Here is an 18,774-nt window from a genome sequence, read left to right on the forward strand (position 1 = left end):
CAGTGGTGCTTGGGTGAGCAGCGGAGAGCCTTTGCTTTGAAACAAGATTAGAACTGTTAATTAACTAGAAACCGGTACCACCATAAAAATACTGGGGTTACAGGAGTTCTGCAATATTCTTTCTTCTTCCAACACTTACTATTAATTTAATTTCTACCTGTGTTGTTTCTTTCTTATCTAAGTTCTGTATAACCTAAGGAGTTTGCCTATGTGAAAAGTTGTCTAATGCTCCAAATGAATAAACTGTTATCTCTTCCAGATATTTGGGATATGCTTAGCCCAGAATTTGGTTAGTGACATTGAGGCTGTCAGAGCCAGCTGGTAAAACTGCTGAAGTAACCACAACAAGACACTGGACAACCGAAACCCTCTGAAACCTCCAGTGTGTCACTCCGACACCAAGCTGTATGGACATGGGTGACAGGGAAGCCTTCTCTCCCAAGTAGTCTCAAGTTTAAGTTCCTGATATTGCAGTGAACTTGTGTTTTTTTCGGGATGGGGGAGAGAAGAGTGGGCTATTGAAAATCTGCTGCTCACTGACAATTTTTTTTTTCTTTTCAACCACCACTTTGAAAGCTGTTGAGCCGTGAATCTCTACTGTATTCTTGATTTTTGAGTAACAAGTGGACACTTTTTTAAATTGGTGTATTCAGTGAGACAGAGTTGCATTGTTGTAGTCTGTGGATATGCTGTTTATTCTTCATGTCATGAGCTCTTTGATAGCTGCCAAATATTCCTGAGATGTTCTATCTCCTCACCACTCTGTAAAGGAACAATCTTCTTGTTTTCACAGCTAAACATAGCTACAGGCCTAAACCCATGAAGCAGGAAGCAACTTTCTATGCATCTATTGTACAGTAAAAAAAATTTGTTTTTAAAACAAGGGAAATTATTTTTATGCAAGCTTCCAACCATCTCCCTCTAGTACCTTGAGGTTGGAATCAGCAGAAGGCAGAATTTGCTTAATTTTGTCAAGATCTTTCTTCCTTCTCCACTCTTGTATGAAGGGAAAGGAGTTTTCTATTTGACGAACAAGGGTTGCTGCCATACCTTTGGATGTCAGTCTCTTAAGGCAAGGATGGGATATAACTGTATAAATGTATGAAAGCAATGTGGATGTTGGGTCCAAGTGAAGAATAATATTCAAATAATGGATTATATATTAACTTAAAATAATTCAAAACTTATGTATCTGATATGGCAAAATCTTTTGTTTCTCTGAAATTTAGTGTAACCTAATGTATTTAGGGATCTCACTGATGTTAATGCTTTGACATACTCATGCGAAGCTTGTTTCTTTGGTCTGTTCCTAGTTAGGGCTTTGGTCTTTCTTTTCATCTTTTTCTTTTCTTTAATTCTTTTTACTTGCATGAGCTGTGGAATAAGAATCTGTGACACTCCAGTGCTTTAAATATGTGCATATGTTTTAATACAGTCTAATCCAAACTTATTTATTGATAAATGCATGTGATTATGGGAAGATCATTTCCCATTCTCTTGGAAGTTGGAGAGAACAGTTTTTGTCAGAGTAAACGCTTACCTCCAGTGAACAAATTCATACTATGGAGATGTCTCCTCTTCTTGCTCTAAAGGCAACAAAGAGCTTTCTTCTTCTTTCTGTGAAGCAACAGAATAAAAATCTTAAAATAGAAGCATTTATTAGGATCTGCTAAGGCAGACCCTTTTGAATTGGACACAAGAAAGCAGAATGTGGCAAAAAGCACAAATAGTGGAGAAAACTTTAATCAGGCTCCATCCAGCTTAGTGTTTTTGATTTGTTCTTCTTCACTAATAATAGTGAACTTAAAGACCTGACATGGCTTGGGTAGTTTATTGCACTTTGTATAAATTTAGTGTGTTTTATGACCCTTCTCAGTATCTCCATACCAGTCCTGAAAGCTGTGGTCCCGCTTTGGTCAGACAGTGGCAAAGGGTGTGTAGCACCTCCTTGTAAGGATGTAACATCTTTGAGTTGAGTTTCCTAAACCAGAAGGTATATGGAGTAGGAGAGAGGAACACATTGCTTTCAAAGCTTCCCTGTTTTGGGGGATAGATAGAAGGCTGATCTGGTGACTTGTTAAGGCCCTTTTTGGTCCTGTGACACTTAAACAAATGAATATACGTACCCTTGCACATTTTGCCTTTCTGTGCTTTAGTTGGCCGTGGTTTTTCTCCCCGATGAAGGCTGGTGAAGGGCACGCTGCTGCTTCACAGATGCCTCAGCAGACCTGTTGTCCTCCCATCTTTGAGCATTACCTCATCCTCTTCTGGTTAACTCCCACTGACTGGCTCTGAATCAGGCAGCCTCCATATCCCTTGGTATCTGCTGTTAAAGGCCAGCCATGACTCAGAGTATTTTTTAAAGCCTTTCAAAGCAATTATATTTCATTGTCCTTAATAAAGTTGGTTCCACCTCAGCACAGTGTTATGTTTTTCTTAGCCACTCCTCGATTTGGGGAGTTACTGGTTGTTTTCCCCCAGAGGGACATACCATTTTGCCTGATAGTGGCAGGACAGACAGATCATCAGCACCAGTGTTGCTGCACTGAGACAAAATGGTGCAGGGAGGAATCAGGGAAGTGGGGTTGAGGAAATAACCCCTCCACCAAAGAGTCTTGATTGTGATCCTGGGCTTTGGTTTGGAGGGAAAACAAAAAGCCTAATTACAGAAGCATTCCTTGTTGCCACTGATCTTGAATACTACTGTTGCTGCTCTGAGTTTCTGAAGATAGCTTCATTCTTCTACTTGAATCTCTGCAGTTGTACTGTATTGGCCTTCTGTCTTGTCACGCTGTTCTCCGAGTTCCAGTCTGCTGGCTGTGCAGTTGGCAGTGTCAGACTGATAGGAGGGTAAATGCTCCAAGCTGAGCAATTCTTGTTCTCACAACTTGCACGTCTACACACAAATGTGCAACACTTCTGCTGAATCCCAGAATGACTGACTGTTCTTACAAAAACCACTAGATAACTTCCTTTTCTAGAGCTCGTCTTTATTGCTGTGGTTGTTAATCCTTCTTGCTCCCTTGTTCCCAAGAGATACTTATTTACTCATTTTTGCAGTTTGATGGATGTGCACTGATTGTTTAGCTGTCTGTTACACATTTAAATCCCACATTTTTTTGTCTACAGATCAGGTAAGATATCCTCGAAATGTCCCACAACAGCTACTCAGCAGCTTAGGTGTCCAGTTGTGAAACCTTGTGGGAGGCCTTGGAAATCAATGTATTATTGTCAGAGCCTGCCAAATACAAGCAAACTTTTTTCCAGGAAACTTTGAAAAGGTCACGTGAATTGCAACTAAAGCACAACTGCTGGCTACGTGGGCTCAGTGTCTAAAGCAATAAGATGTGGTAGGCACTCAGACTCCATGGCAGTTTCCTGCCTGGTGTGGTGGTGGGGTACATGTGAGTTCAGAGATCAGCCTAATTATCTTTAACATGCAGTAGTTTTTCAGAAATTTATTGTCAAGCTTACGGAGTGGGAAACAGCTCTGTTTGCTGGGTGATTCCTGTGGAGTAGTGGCATTGCTAGCAAGGATTCTGGTAGCTCAGCAGCAGCGCTGGCTTTAAAGCTATTTCCATATATCCCATTGAGCCCTGCCAGAGGGCTTCACAGTCCTTGATCCTCTGCTTTCTAAATACCCTCTCTATTCACAGGCCTTTCTGTTGTTTGGGTTTGGGGTTTTTTTTTGATTAATAGCCTAATGGACAAATGTGTGAGTCATCTTTTTGTGTCTATTTTGGTAGCAGTAGGATCTCTTTGCTTAAAATCCAAAATTTTGATTGTGCCCCTTAGAGTTTGAAGCTGTGGGGGTGCTTGCTCAAGTGTACTCTGTCCCGAAAGCCTTCTTCTCTCCCCTTTGAGAGAGATGCTCACTGTAGTTCTGGTGTGTAAATAGTGTTTGGAATGTAAATAGTAGCATGCAGATTAAATGCTTCTTGCACATGACTGCTTTTCACCCTGAAAATGTTTATTATGGAGAGGAAAGGTGTCCACCCGGAGAGTCCCAAGTGGTTGTCTTGGCTGTCCCTCGTGCCGATGGAGCAGCAGGAGCACCTCAGCTGCCCGTGTTCGGTGTCTGCCCTGTGAGTGGGTGGCTGCCCCTGAGGAAGGTGAAGCCCTGGCCAGCCCTTCGGGCCTGGTTAGTGGCAGGGTCTCCCTTGCCTTTTCCCTTTGCTGCTTGGCGTTAGAACAGCATTTGACTGTAAAGTGGAGAGTTGGTGGCAGCACCTCCTACCAGTTATGGGAGGTTGCCATCATTTGTGGCAGGACTAAACATGGTGCTATAAGAACTGTCCTGGATGTCAATCTGTGTTTTTACTACTTTAGAGATGCCCTTGTTAAAATTGGTCTTGGGTAATATGGTTGGTTACGAGAGAAATTATTGTCTGAATTTTCGACTCTGTTTCCCTTCTTGCTGTGAATGTCTTTTGAGTGCATTGAAATAGCAGTTCTGCAAATACCTATGTATTTGTTTTGGTTTAGGGTAAATTTGGGGGAGAACTTTTAAAGGGTTTTTTTTAGAAAAGCAGATTTAATTGGCTTTTTTAATTGGTCCCGGAGAAAATATTTTTTTGGAGAAAAGTGGAAAAAATTCTCTTTATCAAACAATAAAATTTAAATAATATTAAACAACAAAAGTTTTTGTTGCTTTAAAAGAGATGATAAAATTTAGAAAAGTTTTTTTTTGGGGGTTGTAGTCTGGCTTACTTAGTTTTTTATTAGTTTTTTTTTGGTGGAAGAAGATTAGACCTCAAAAGGTGTCAAGCACTGCGGAATATTCCAGTTCCTCCCATTTTTCTTTTTTCCCTGAATCTTTTCCAGATACCTGTAACAAGTGATGAAACTGTCTAAAACAAATGAAATAATACTACCTTGATCCATTAGCGACCAAATTTTGCCCCTTGAAAAAAAAAAAAAAAATCTGTCTCCCTTAACATGCAGTATACGAAGAAGTACTACTAGTGTGCACAAGGCAGCACTGCTAGCTGTCTTTTGTGTTTTGGCAATATAAGTGTGTTAATAAAAAGCTCCATCTGTATGTGCATTCATGTTCACACTGTGTACATAGTAGAGATGGACCTTGAGCTCTGGGAAGATTGGAATGTGAGTTTATGACTCAGATCCATTTCTGATAAATATATTCCACATTAGTTCCAGCTGAATCTTTCTCGTTCATCTGAAGGTGTACAGCAAGGTGTCAATATTTACCCTTTGTGTATCATTCCTTTTTATACGAATGTATTCTCTTGTGTTCCTTTTTTATCAGTTGTAAAATTGATTGTAAAAGCCAACTACATTTACCGATTGAAAGTATTGCTATAACAGAACTGCATGCCCAGTAGAGTTTGACTTGAGCTTTAGTTTTCTGATTTCAGACTGGTTCCCTTCAGTCTAGGAGAAAAGCATAGATCAGGTGCATAATGTATTACTTGTCATCTTTAGCATTAGACTGTGGTATTGTATCACATGCTGTTCTCAATGGATGTAACTGGAGTCTACTTAGGAGGTTAATGCAACTTCCTGGTAATTCATTTTAAGCTATTGAAAATGGTCTTGGTCATGCTACTTGTGTTCTTGGGTTTTTTGTTTTTTAATAGAGGCATTTTTTAGGAATGTTTTAATACACTTATGATGGACAATACAATAGTTTTAATAGTCGTGCAGTATTCTGTATTTACTTGAAGTAAATCATTTTATATGCAATTTGTTAGATAATTACAATTTTATAAATAAAATTGTGTGAAATATGATGTTGTGAATGTGTATGCACTCTTGATGAAGCACTAAATATAAACAATGGAAAGATATATTGATGGAAAGTTCCTCCAGGAAAAGCTCCCTACCTTCTTTCCTCCAGACTAACAGGGGAAATAAATCCCTATCTCTCATATGTATTGTAGAATACTGTGTTCTGATTAAATCACAGAACATGCTCATGCCTCCAGTGGCTGCCCTTAGATGAATAATAAGCTAAGACGTGAAGAACATGCCCCCACATGAAGAGATCCCTTATTTCCTGTCAGCTGTTGTTGAAGTCTCTGCCTAATGAACATGCTCTGCTTCTTTCCAACAGGTTGCTGATGTTCCTCAGGCTGCAATGGCTGTGCTCTCCCCAGAATTATTCTGGTCACACTGGTGTGTTCAGGAGTTGATGCTTTGCAAGACTTAGACAAATGAAATTCCTACCTTCCTTCTCAAAAGATTAAATAAGTGCAGCGTGTCCTTAAACAGAAGTAGTGAGAACTGGCTTACATTATTGTGCAGGTAAAAATGGGTAATGATGTCTTGTGCTACTTTGGATAGAGGAGGAAGCAGACTTTTTTTATAGAATTTCAAAACCTCTAGGTTTTGTACACAAATGACACTGTGATCAGTTTAAAAGCATGTCCAGATTGAAGTCTAATGCCTTTTGCATATTTCAGGCATATGACATTTATCTGATGTATGGAAATGCTTTGGAAAATAAGGATCTAAATTAGGGACAGATTGACACACAAACACAGGAATTACCAAAAGTTAACAAAAAAGAAGAGCCAAGGGCATTGCCTGATAGATGTGACAAACTTGGCTAAGCATTTTCATGATGGAGAGGGAGACTAGGAGTGGCTACCTGCCATCTGTCAAACTCTTAACAGACTTGTACACTGATTCCTGAAGTTGAGGCTGTTTACCATTTTAAAACAAATTACCTTTTCCAATGGGTGCTCTGGATGCAAGGCTGGTATTGTTGGGGTTTCTGCCTTGCCCTGAGTGAAGCTTCTTGTAATAAGGACACTGAAATGTAAAAACACGTGGATGTGTTCACTTTCCCAACAGTGAGATGCTGGGCAAAAGTTTGTACAGATGCCAAAGAGCGTGATTCTCAAGGGAGGTGCTGCCTGCCCTGTGGTATGGCCATAGGGATTGTTCTGATTGTTCTGGCTTGGCTGTGGTGACACTAAGACAAAGACAAGGCCCCGCGTCTGGCATTGCTGTCATAGAAACAGTCTGAGCAGCAGATGTCAAGGTTTGCTTAGATGCAATCTAGGTAGTGAACATCCAATTGGAATTACTGTCAGCGTTTTCACTTCACTTGACTTCAGTCCAGTTAGTAGTGAAATGCATGTGATAGTGACGTCCTTAGATCTCACTTGTTATTTAAAGGTGCTTGGAGGATAAATGATTTACCAACTACATAGAAGTGACCTGCAGACTGCAGCACGTGTTAGGACAGCACAGCATTTGTGTGGCTAGAGTCTCTTCAGTTACCTCCTCCTACTGTGACATACACCCATATTTGCCCTTATGTGGACTTTCCTTCCTAGGCTCAGCACAGATTTTATCTAGGAATCTAAGTCATTTGATATTCCATCCAAGGAAACTGTCTGAAAGTAGGGTATCACCATTGGCCTGTGTTTATGCTTGCTGTGACAGTGGTTTTCCTGATAAACATCTGGTGATGAGAATAGAGTTAATGCTTAACCACAGCTCCAGTTAGACAACCAAATGGGAATTCTGTCAACATCACAACCAGTTTGTGAGCACTTGCAGTTTATACCAACGTCAGAAGGAGCAGTCTCTTTCAGGAACCAGGTTGTTGTTAACTGGCCTCAGGCAGGTTGTTGATAACTGGCCTTGCAAATATTATTTTGGATTCTGTTTAAGTCAGTGGAGTTTCTCTGCCTGAGAGAACTTGGGCTTGTGAGGGCCTGTGAGCTGTGATTGTAAACATTCTGGTTATGTTCAGCAGCAGTGCAGAGGTTCTGTGTTATTTGGAGCCTGCTGTCACAAGCTCCTGGTTTGTGTTGACAATTCTGCACTCTGTCAGTGGCTTTATTGCACTAGTACTAGCATTTGCTTTTTGAATGTGTTTTGTTGTTTTGGTTTTTTGCTGTTGTGCAGTTTGGTATTGGTGGATTTTTCTGAATGTTTCTGGCCCTGGATTAAATGGATGTGGAATCTCTGCAATGTGAAAACTCCTGTAGCATCTTCTGTGTTTTGGTACAATCTGAGACCTTAAGTTGGCTATTGAAAGCAAGTTTTTTTTCACACCCAGCTTACATAAAAAATCCCTTTACCCTCATGGCTGGCATCTTCCCATCACAGTATCTGAGGGATAAGCAGTGGTTTCATGGAGCTGGGGAGTGAATTTGTGAAGGCCAAAAGCAGTGGTTTGCAATTACCTGGCATGGGATATCATAGGTGCTTGGACTTTGGGTTTGCTGCCTCTGCTTGTAAGAAAAGGAACTTGAAACTTCTGAGGCTGGCACTTCAGCACTGGGAGTGCTGAACTCACTTTAAAATGTTATAGATCTTGTGACCTTCATGCATGGTGAGCTTGATCATGCTAGGCAATCGTATCCAAAATAACATCTGCTGGCTTGTTGGAAACCGCTATCCCAACTGGCTCCTTGTTTTGCCCAAGTGCTGTCTGCTGGTTTGCTCGCTGGCATGTTATAGACCTACAAAAGAGCAGCTGTGAGATAAGATGCTCAGACTGGCAGTTTTCCATCTCCCTTACCTAGGAAAGGAGAGAAAGGAAGTCTCTTGCATCTTCCATTTCTCACTTGATGTGCTTCTGTTGAACAGCTGCTGCAAGATATTATTTTAAAAATCTATCTATAAAAACCCCCCAGTAAACAAAGAAGCAATCCCAAGCAAGCCCAGGAACACTCGTACGCACATGGCTGTATAAGATAAGGATTGTATCATGCATTGCTACTAAAATGCATGATTGTTATGCCACACAGTGCCTCTGTGTGAGCACACACAGTGAAAGTGGTTGGAATAGCTTCCTTTGTATCTGCTCAGCTGAAAGGCAGTGATCGCGTCGGGCCAGAGCCAGGAACAAAAAGAACTCACCAGTGCACGGTGGTGCAGTCGTGGCTTCTGTGTGGGATTAGAAAAAAGGACAAACCACAGGGTAAAGTGAGAGCACTGAAATTTTTATTTGTTACCTCTAGGTACCACGAGTTCGACATTAATAGGCAAGACCAGTGAATGAGCAGCAGTACATTGCATTCAAACCTGAATCTCCAAAGCACCAAAAATTGAGCTAGATTTACTTCTTAATCCTATAGTCAGCACACTAGTCTGGAGCTGCTGCATCTCGTGTTGTCCCTAATTTAGTAGTACATTTTTATGCAGTTAGGGGGCATGAGGAAAGAGTCAGTTGTGTAGTACCACTTCTACATCATCATAGGACTACAACATGCACATTCTACTATGTGGCCCAAGCAACAAGAATACAAGTAGAACAGTTACGGGTGGAGACAGGTTCATGTTAACACCACCTATGAATTTGTAGAAACCCTTTTGGACAGGTACCTACAGCAGTTCATCAATTTGTGTGGGAACGTTACACGCATGCACAAGTGATACAGTGGAAAACATAGCAGGAGCGGCAGCAGGACGGAGGACAAAGGTGAAATCTGTGATGGGATGCACTGGAAACAAGACCTTCCTCAGCTTTCTACAGCAAGTCTCTGCTCTGTTAGTGAGGCCTGCTGGGCAACAGTTTTGTTCTCATGGCTGCGGAGTTTTGATACGACTTCTAGAAACGCCATGCTCTGCACTTCCTTTTGGAGAGGTTCTGGAAAAGGAAATATTAAAAGAAACAGTGCTTTGTATGAGATAGGCAGAAGAAAACTGTGAGAAACTTTTCTACTAAATCCTGTACACACAAGCACGCAGCTGTGAGTTACACATAATCTGGCTATTGTTTACTTTTTTGAATTGCTTTTGTTGATGGAGAGACAACTTTTCAGGGCGTCCAGCACACACAGACTCCATGGATTTCAGGGCATGATGAATGATCAAGCTGCTGCATAGCAGTTAAGAATATCCAGCTGGATTGCCTTTCAAAACAGATGCTTAGGAAGTATTTTTTAGTGAAAACATAAACATTTTTTGGTTTATTCTTTAAACTAGCCTGACGAAGTGAGCTGGCTGCGACAGGCTCACTACATCATTTGTGTGTGTCAACTCTTACTGGTTGTGTGGGGGTGTGAGATGGGTCCTTAATGGATGTGTCACCACCTGGTCACTGTTTGCTGTCCCTTTACAGCTCAGCTCTGAAGCTAATGCAAACGACAACACGCAGAGCATTGCCCAGTGCTGTGCATATGGATGCAGTGTTTATATTCTACTCAAAACTAGGAGACACTGTCTGATGATTCTGATCCTGGATTGCATGCTACTTACTTGTTGTATTATTTAAGAGAGGTTGGCAGCAACTCATAAAATTGAGCAGAAATTGTAAGAAATTTGACAAGTTTTCTCAAAGCCCTGTACTCTGAACATCTCACAGTTTTGATCTAAAATGGTTGGTTATGTTACATGCCTCTCTAGTGAAATCCCACTCAGCAACAAATACATATTATTTTGCTTTCTACATGTTGCTGGAGGCCTAATCTCTGAATTTCCCATGAGAAAACCCTACCATCTGTTTCAGATAGCTATGCTTTATGCAGTGCTATTTTTGTTTGTTTTTTTTTTTTTTTTTTTTAAAGCAAGCTGTGGCATTTGTTCCCACCCCTACCTACTTTCTCGTTCACATATTTTTAGTTCTCATGCAGTTTAGCCCCTGCCTTGTAAGAGCTGGCACTGTCATGCTGCTGTGGACCTGGGAACGTGTATGTCCAGACTGATGTCAGTGAAACTGTTGGGGGGTTCATGCTATGTATGCACTTCCTGCTTTCTGCTGAGATATCAACATGTTTAAGAAGGTATTTAAAGCACTGTGCTTTACCATGGCTGGTAACATCCAGTTTCGTGGAGACTCTTGCCTACAGAAGACTCTGCTAGCTAAGAATGCTCTGCTTTGGATGATCCATTTTCCATTGTCCTCATATTTCTTCCCCTATCCATTCACTCAGTTGCAAAAGGAACTTCCAGATGGAAAGAATCATATAAAAATAGTATCTGTTAACTGCTTAACATCATCTGAAGTTCAACAAAGGCAAATGCAGAGTTCTTCACCTGGGGAACAATAACCCCAGGAACCAGCACAGGCTGGGGGCTGCTCTGGGGAAAGCATCTCTGTGGAGAAGGACCTCGGTGTCCTGGTAGATGAACAGCTGTCCATGAGCCAGCAGTGTATCCTTGTAGCCATTAAGGCCATTGGTATTCTGGGGTGCATTGGGAAGAACACGGACAGCAGGTCAAGGGGACCCTCTGTCAGTACTGATAAGCACCACCTGCAGTGCTGTGTCCCGCTCTGAGCTCCTGAGTACGAGACATGGAGCTCCTGGAGTGGGTCCAGTGGAGGGCGACAAAGATGATCAAGGGACTGGAGCATCTCTCAGAAGGAAAGGCTGAGGCAGCTGAGTCTGTTCAGCCTTGAGAAGAGATGACAGAGGAGGAAACTCATCAGTGTCTATGAGTATCTAAAGGGAGGGTGTGAAGAGGACAGAACCAGGTTCTGCTTAGTGATGCCAAGCAATAGGACAAGAGGCAATGGGCAGAAACTGATGCACAGGAAGTTTCACCTGAACATGAGCAAGAACTGCTTCACTATGCAGGTGATTGAACACCAGAACAGATTGCCCAGAGAGGTTCTGGAGTCTCCCTCACTGGAACTTTCTGGATGCAATCCTGTGCCATGTGCTCTAGGATGGCTCTGCTTGAGAAGGGAGGTTGGACTACTGTGGTCCCTTCCTACTTGACCTATTCTGTGAACACACAGATGTTGGCACCATCAGGTCAAATGTGATGCCAGACACCCCATAACAAAGTAACATAGTAACAACAGCAGTCACTGGAGAATTAAACAAAACCAATAAACCAGTGGAGCTGCTTCTAGTCTTTATTGAACGATACTGTGGTCACTTAGCTTAAAAATAACTACACAGGTCTGTTCGCAGTAGAATAAGGAAATGTGGCTCATGATGTGGAGATGGTAATGAAAACAGTTTAGAGGCAACAGAGCTGTAAGAGGTACATGTTAGTATTTTCCCTTGTAAAGAGCAATCAGCTCCTTGATTCTCCTCTCCTTGGTTAAAATAGTAAAACCCCCCACCTCCCCATCTTCGAAGTTAATACCAAGGTTGCTCAGTTGTTATTCTTGTGTCCTCACTGCTTTTACACAGCTTTGTTCATCAGGAATCAGGGCAGAACACTGGGTCAGTCAAATACTGGGCCCTAACTTCTCAGCTGCATAATGCAGTGACATGCTGCTGTCTGTTCTCTGGGAGCAGGGTAAGGAGCCTTCTGCCTAGACAAAGCTTACAGTGCAGTAGCAGACTGAGCTCTGCCACTCAGATAACCCTAAAATACCCCCCTAAGATAAGACTGCTCTGTACTCTGGAGACAGGTATTTGACTTTAAATAACTCTGTCAGTCTTGCAGGTAACAAGATTCAGGAAGGGAAAATGCAACTGTCAGGCAGATTTTCTGGAGATAATTATTTTAGTTGGAAGCAGTGGAAATAAAGGTCAAGACAGTGAGGCTGACTGTGAACCTCTGGCAGAAGGCTTCTGCTCTAAAATGCATGGATAGTCCCAAGCATGAAGTGGCTCAAGAAGGTTGTGAGTAACAACTAAGTTTACATGTCTTAGCATTAAAGTGAGTGCCTACTGAGAGCTGAGGCTTGTTAGCAAATTTTGAGCACAATCTTTGCGTACTGACCACTGAGCTGTGTATACTCTCTAAAACCAAGTATTTGTTCCTATAAAGTGGCAGGAATAGAATATTCACTTGCATGGATGTACAGGTCTCCAAAATTACACTTGCAGTAGGCCTGGTGAAATCTGTTTAAATAAAAAAGCATGTTTGTTTACAGAGACAGCACACATTTAACTGTGGTAACTTTTAATCTATTAATTGAATTGCTGTAAACTAACCTCTAGAGAACCTTCATATGTTTCACACTTGCCAAGTTGTGCAGACAGGCTCTGACTTTCCACCTTTCTGTAGTTATTCCAGTTGTCATCTTAGTTGACTGTAAATGCCTCGATCTTTATGGAAAGAAATTTGTTTTCTCTCCACAGATACAATCTTTCTTAAAGAAGTGAATGAAAGAAATGTAGCAACTTCTTGAAACCTTGAACGAAATTTCCCCATGACACCTTGCTCTTTTTTGTTTTGTGGTTTTTGTTTGTTTGCCCACACACAGATGGGAAGTTGCAATATCAAACCACAGTCTGCTTGAAGAGCCTGTAAACAGCCTGACCTGTAGCAGAGGGTGAGCTCAGAGAGATGAGAGTTTACAGTGTCCAGCATTGATGTGTGTTAGTGCATGTTGTGCCTGGTGGGCTGAGCATGCGAGGGCTTGAGGGAAGGAGTTTTCCTAGTGACATAAATGTAAGGATCCTTCCTAAAGCACCATCACAGATCAATTATAGGGAACTTGCAGCTAGAAATGAAAATGAAATTCTTGTGATCTGCGTATTTACAATCACAACTTGATATTTGTACAGTTTTAAATGCTTTCATTTTTTTCCTGTAAAAGTTTGAGCTAGTTGCATCCTGCAGAAGCCAGGGTCAAGTTTTTGCAGTTAATATCCAAAACTGAGTTAATAGCTTCATCCTTGACACTATAGACACTACAGAGTCATAGTAAACTGAACTATGTGTGTTTATATCCATTATGAACAGAGAACCACTCACAGTGTGTTTGCACATGATCTGTGTTCAGCTGTAGGAAAGAACTGTATTGCGTACATAAATCTTGGGAAGCAGCCTCTCCTGAATACTCACCAGATCCTATAAGAGCACAGATCAGCACCATGGAGTTATATTTTATTTCTGGAGCACTCCTGTCGTCTGAGAGCAGTCTGTGTAGAATCTGAACAAGCTGAGCATTTTCAAGATCCTTTTCAGCAGTGACTGAAATACAAGTGAAAATTTGTAAGTCTGGAAGTGCCATTTGCTTTGATGCTTCCATGTGTTATCCCTTTATTGAAACACGATCTCTCACCAGAGTGAAAGGCTGTGGTATGTAACTCATTGGTGTAAAACTCAAGCACAAATTTGATAGTATGATGACAAGCATCACAGCTCTTGCTATAAAAATGTAAAGTTCTCTAACTGCTTGAAAGGAGAGTCACAGAGTTTAATGATGAAATCCAGTCTAAATGTTCAGTAAGCTGATGGAAAAGCCATAGGCTTCCTAGCCATTTAGGCCAACACCTGGAATATTTCAGCTTTCAACACTTCCATTGCCTCAATTTGCTTTTGGAAATTCTGTCTGAGTAAATAAAGATTGTGTAGTTCTCAATTCTATGGTAGAGGGAGCTCAGGGTCCATTATAAAGCCTGTGGAAAACTTTTCAAGATCTCCATTTGAGTTACTGCCTCTGTAGCTTTCTAAGATACGTGTATTGAATTTGGCTCAACCTTTAAATGCCTGAAGACAAGACAAAGAGATGATTCATGTGAATAGGAACATCTTTCCTTTTATTTAAAACAATTCCTTGATGTATTGGCAGTGATTCAAAAGTTGAACAGAGCATTCCTGTAGTACACAATGGCAAGAGATGAAATCAAGAACAAAAATATGTAATGTTGTTTGTTTAGTTCTTTAGTTAATAAGTAAACGGGATAAACAAAACTTCTGTTGAGCATTTCCTTTCCTGTTCCAAAAGCTGGGGTACTACAAATGCAGGTCAAGACATGTAATCATGTCTACCTGCATATGGCAATTCTTGCACTTAATCTTGAGTAATTCAATGGAGACACGTTGGAGGCATTAACCACCCCTGTGTATTCTCTAGTTTTTAATTATTAGGTAAGTGGACTCTTCACTTTAAAAAGCTCTGTCAAAAGCAAATTAACATTCCAGTGTAGGAATGTGGTCAGGTCATATAGTCTCTAGTCTGGGATATGTTTGCTTTCTCAGTTTTACCCCAAATCTGAAAGTTAAGCTGGAGGGCCTTTCTAGATCACTCCACCACCTACCAGAATGATGGAGCAGATACTGTATAACCAGCACTCTCCAGTTTCCTGCATAATATGATGGCTTGCCTGTGTTTGCATGAAGCACAATGGAAAAACTGAAAGGCAGGTGGAAGGAGGAGGCTATTCTACACTGCATTCTCCCTCCATGGCTTCTCTTGGGCACAGACTGGAAAGGAAATGGTGAAGTGAACTCCTGGGATACTCACCTAACTCTAGAGCCGCTATCAATGCCAACGCAACGAGAGCTTCGTTTTGCATTATTACGTGTTCGCTGGTCGCCATGGTTACTAAATGCTTGATGCCACCGCTCTGTACAATGGTCCTAATTACATCCTAAAATAAATAATGCAAAGATGACAAAATTCTGCATTGCATACAAACTGTATTAAATAAGGGAACTGTCAGGGATGCTGTGTTATCTTTGGGTAAGGGTACTTGTTGGCTTTGTGCACATACAATCACTTTATACATCAATGTACAAATATGCAGGCCACCTGTTACTGCTCTGCAATTGTAAGATACAATGTGTTAAACCAAGGCAGGTAATCCTATAACTAAGACACACATAATGAACTCTTCTCCAGGTCATACGGTGTAACTCAAGTTCTCATGCGGTGCCATCAATCATCAAATGATTAGGGGTTCAAAGTATCCAACAAACTATATGGTTGAGATAAGGAAACACACAAACATAGTTATAATAAAGTTATTAAATGGTTCATTTCTCTCCACGAATTTTCAGAGTTTCTTCAAAATGTTCAGAGAGGTGAGATCACAAATATGACCCCTTACTATGTAACAGAAATGGTGTACTTGAAAAGCTGTTTAGACATAAGACAGGAAAACAAGCAGTGGTATCTTATTATGGAATTTTTCTTCAAATACAAAGGAGGTAAGGAAAAGGTACGTATGGGACACCAATGTATTGGTTTCTGTTCTAAAGCCAGCTGTTAAAGTGAACTGTACTGCTGTACTGCTGTAGTACTGCTGCCCAGTATCTAGGAACTTAAAATGTTATTTAACTGCATTAAATGTGTCTAAAATAGATAAAAATACCCAGCTGGGATTCTGTTTTCAAGTCCAAAAGTTGATCCAATTTATGTGACAAGAGATAAAGATTATAGTAGACTAATACTCTACAGGTATTAGTGGTAATTTCACAAGTGGTTGTGCACCTCATGTTTTCACCATCTTATATCCCAAAAATAGTTGCAAATTGTTTGCCTGAAAATCAGGTAACTTGGCATGCTGAAAGGAAACTGTTCAAGGAAATGTGGATTGGTTGTTTATTATTTTTTATTTGTCCTGTGAGTGCACAAAGGTTTGAAGTAGCATAATTTTCTTGAAACAAGAATACAATTTAAATTTTTCATGTATATCTTAAATTTCCATTTAAACCACGTCCCCCTTTCTTACACTAGCCACAGCCAAAATAGTGAGATGTATAGTCTCACTACTGTGAGACTATAACATAAATTTAAAAAATAAGCATCTAAACCTAAACACAAAACACCATTTAAATACCTTAAATCCCAATCTCAACAAAAAAAAAACCAAAAAAAAAACCAAAAACCAACACTCCAAAGTAGTTTTCAGACTGAGATAATCTGGGAACTGCTAAGTTCTATTTAAATTGGTGTGGAATTTTGGGTATATAAAGCTTAGGAACCAATCAGCATCTTTGACATCAGAATTTTTTATATTGTAGATGAACCTCACCCTTTAAAAGGCAGTACTGAATAGATGACAACCATCAGGTTTTGTGCTAGTGTGGTTGAAATCACAGGTACCTACTCCAGTTTTGTAGAATGACTAAAACTGACTGTTACCTTTTTCTAATATTTACCCCTTACCTTGGGGTAAATATTACCCCAAAGCATTTAAAATTAAAAGCCAAATTCAAACCTGATGTTGGTAAGAGCCGTACAGCTGTACTCATATTCAAACCTAGAGGGCAGCAAAAACCTAAAAAACCTCACCCTCTGAGCTCTGTTATCCTCTTCATGTCAAATTTCCTCTGTGAATACATGCACCCAACAAAAATTAATTCACCTGTGATAAAGCTGTTAATTTCTGCCTTAATATCTATTTGATGTAATCAGTACTGTCTCCATATTTAGAATTAAATTCTGCTGTCCTATAGAGAATATTAGTCTCACATCTGTGGTGGCTTTTGCCATCTATGCATACATGTTGGGGAGGGATGCAGAAGAAGTGAGAACCAGAAAAATGAACCTTGATCAGTTTTAGAGGCTGAACATAAAATGGAGAAGGGGTATTAGGCAGAGACAGTGATATTAGCAATCAGCAAAGATTTAAATCCCTGTGAGGCCTGTTGATTTGTTCTTGGAGACACTCAGTACACATCAGGCCTCTACTATAATTTTCACTTCATAAAGGCCATGGATGAATGAAGAGGTCACTGTTACAGTCTGAGCTCTCCAAATCACACTTGCTATTTAAGTTCAGTAATGCAGTCTGTGTCCTTATCAGTGAACATGCTGAAGGAAGTCTGAGCCTAAAATAGCCTGTCTCCAGAGATGTGTTTGTCCTTTATAAGGCTGCTTTGTCTAATACTCAGCTGAACAAGAATTATGGACTTGGACTGCTTAGGTAAATATATTTGATTGATATGAAGGTGAAGGGAGGGTCAGATGAATTTTTCCTAATGTTGTATCTTTTGCCATACACAAGCAAGCTTTTGTTAGAATTTGGAATAAATGATAATTTCTTATGATCCATCAGAATCTTAAAAGTTTGAAATGTGCTGTATGAAGAGTAGGGAGACAGACTATTTCTGGATCTCAGTTTTATATAAATATATAGCAAGTTCCTAACAACTGAGTTCACTGATTCTTCATATATAGCGTCATAAAAACACAGAGAATACGGCATGCTGAACTGCAGGATACATTTAAAACAAAAATGAGTCAAGCCTTGGGCAGAGGAGATGTAACACATGAATACCCGAGCTGGCTTGCTAGAAGGATTGCAAGGTGGAGGGTTGGTTACCAACAGGAAGTGCACAGGTAACTCTTGGTTCTGACAAGTCCACTAACTTACTTTTGATTTGCTGTGTCGTATAAGCGCAGAAAGGAGTCTGTTGGACTCTCCCATCACACCTGCGTGATCCTTGGCTTCACACCACTCCACCAAGCGTTCCACCAGTTTTACGTTTTTGCCCAGCTGTTCAGCTGCTTCTGCTACATGATGCCGGAGCCAACAACACAACAAAAAGGTTGTCACATTTTTTAAGCAAGTGCTAGAAAAACAAGCTGAAAGTTACTAACTTGAAGGAGTTAGAAGAACTTCACTAGCCTGCACTACCAGTGGGAAAAGTCTAGGTTGCATTGAAGCAAGTAAAGCCAGTCAAAATGAAAAGAAATTTTTAAAAAATCCAGAAAAACATTAATAATCCAGTTTTTGAAACAACTTATCAGCCCTGTTAATGAAGCTTGTGCACTGATGAAGAGTAGGGAAAATACAGGTGATATCACACCCCCAGCTGAGTTGTGAGCCAGCTCAAGAATTAAAAACCAGGAGGGACTGCTGCCAGAAGGGAGCACTGTGGTCAGTTAGATCAGGTTTGATAGACTGTAAGTCACCTAAGTTTCTTCAAAAAAAGTCTATTCCGCACCCAATGCTTTGCTAGAACTAGAATGGATCTTTTGAAAAAATCTGTAGGACTGAGTCAAAAATAAATACACAGCTAATTTACCTCATGAACTATTTCTGGTTTTTAGCAGATTTCTGATTTTATAAATCCTCATCCTGGAACAAGTTGGTAACTAAAAGGTGCTTTTTCTTTTTGGAATTGCAGTCTATCAATTAACAGAGTATTATCCTGTTCCAAGGACCGAGGTACAGCCAGGGAATACAGTAAGTGAACAGCAAA

The 18,774-nt window shown here is 40.5% G+C and overlaps 2 protein-coding genes across 5 annotated transcripts in view; one reads left to right on the forward strand and one right to left on the reverse strand.

The window, feature by feature from the left end:
• The window catches only part of TSPAN5 (tetraspanin 5), a 244,698-nt gene that overhangs the window by 76,712 nt on the left and 149,212 nt on the right, over positions 1-18,774 (forward strand). The window contains exon 8 of one of the 2 annotated variants that reach the window (XR_008484405.1): positions 260-4,076. Coding sequence is in view for 1 of the 2 variants with exons in the window: in XM_054295978.1 (XP_054151953.1) it covers positions 260-325 (66 nt within the window). In the remaining variant the exon portion in view is untranslated. Of the gene's footprint in view, positions 1-259; positions 4,091-18,774 lie in introns of those variants that run through there. The other variant, XM_054295978.1, reaches the window with a different exon arrangement.
• RAP1GDS1 (Rap1 GTPase-GDP dissociation stimulator 1) overlaps positions 8,912-18,774 on the reverse strand; it is a 90,659-nt gene continuing 80,796 nt past the window's right edge. For all 3 annotated transcript variants that reach the window (XM_054295976.1, XM_054295975.1, XM_054295977.1), the window contains 4 exons: positions 17,943-18,082; positions 15,086-15,212; positions 13,681-13,809; positions 8,912-9,574 (listed from right to left, as the gene is read on the reverse strand). In XM_054295976.1, coding sequence (XP_054151951.1) covers positions 9,447-9,574; positions 13,681-13,809; positions 15,086-15,212; positions 17,943-18,082 — 524 coding nt within the window. In that variant the 3' untranslated portion in view covers positions 8,912-9,446. The remainder of the gene's footprint in view (positions 9,575-13,680; positions 13,810-15,085; positions 15,213-17,942; positions 18,083-18,774) is intronic.

This window comes from Melozone crissalis, unplaced genomic scaffold, assembly GCF_028551555.1.
Source record: "Melozone crissalis strain CALT ecotype California unplaced genomic scaffold, PUWL_Pcris_2 ptg000006l_1, whole genome shotgun sequence".
NCBI lineage: Eukaryota > Metazoa > Chordata > Aves > Passeriformes > Passerellidae > Melozone > Melozone crissalis.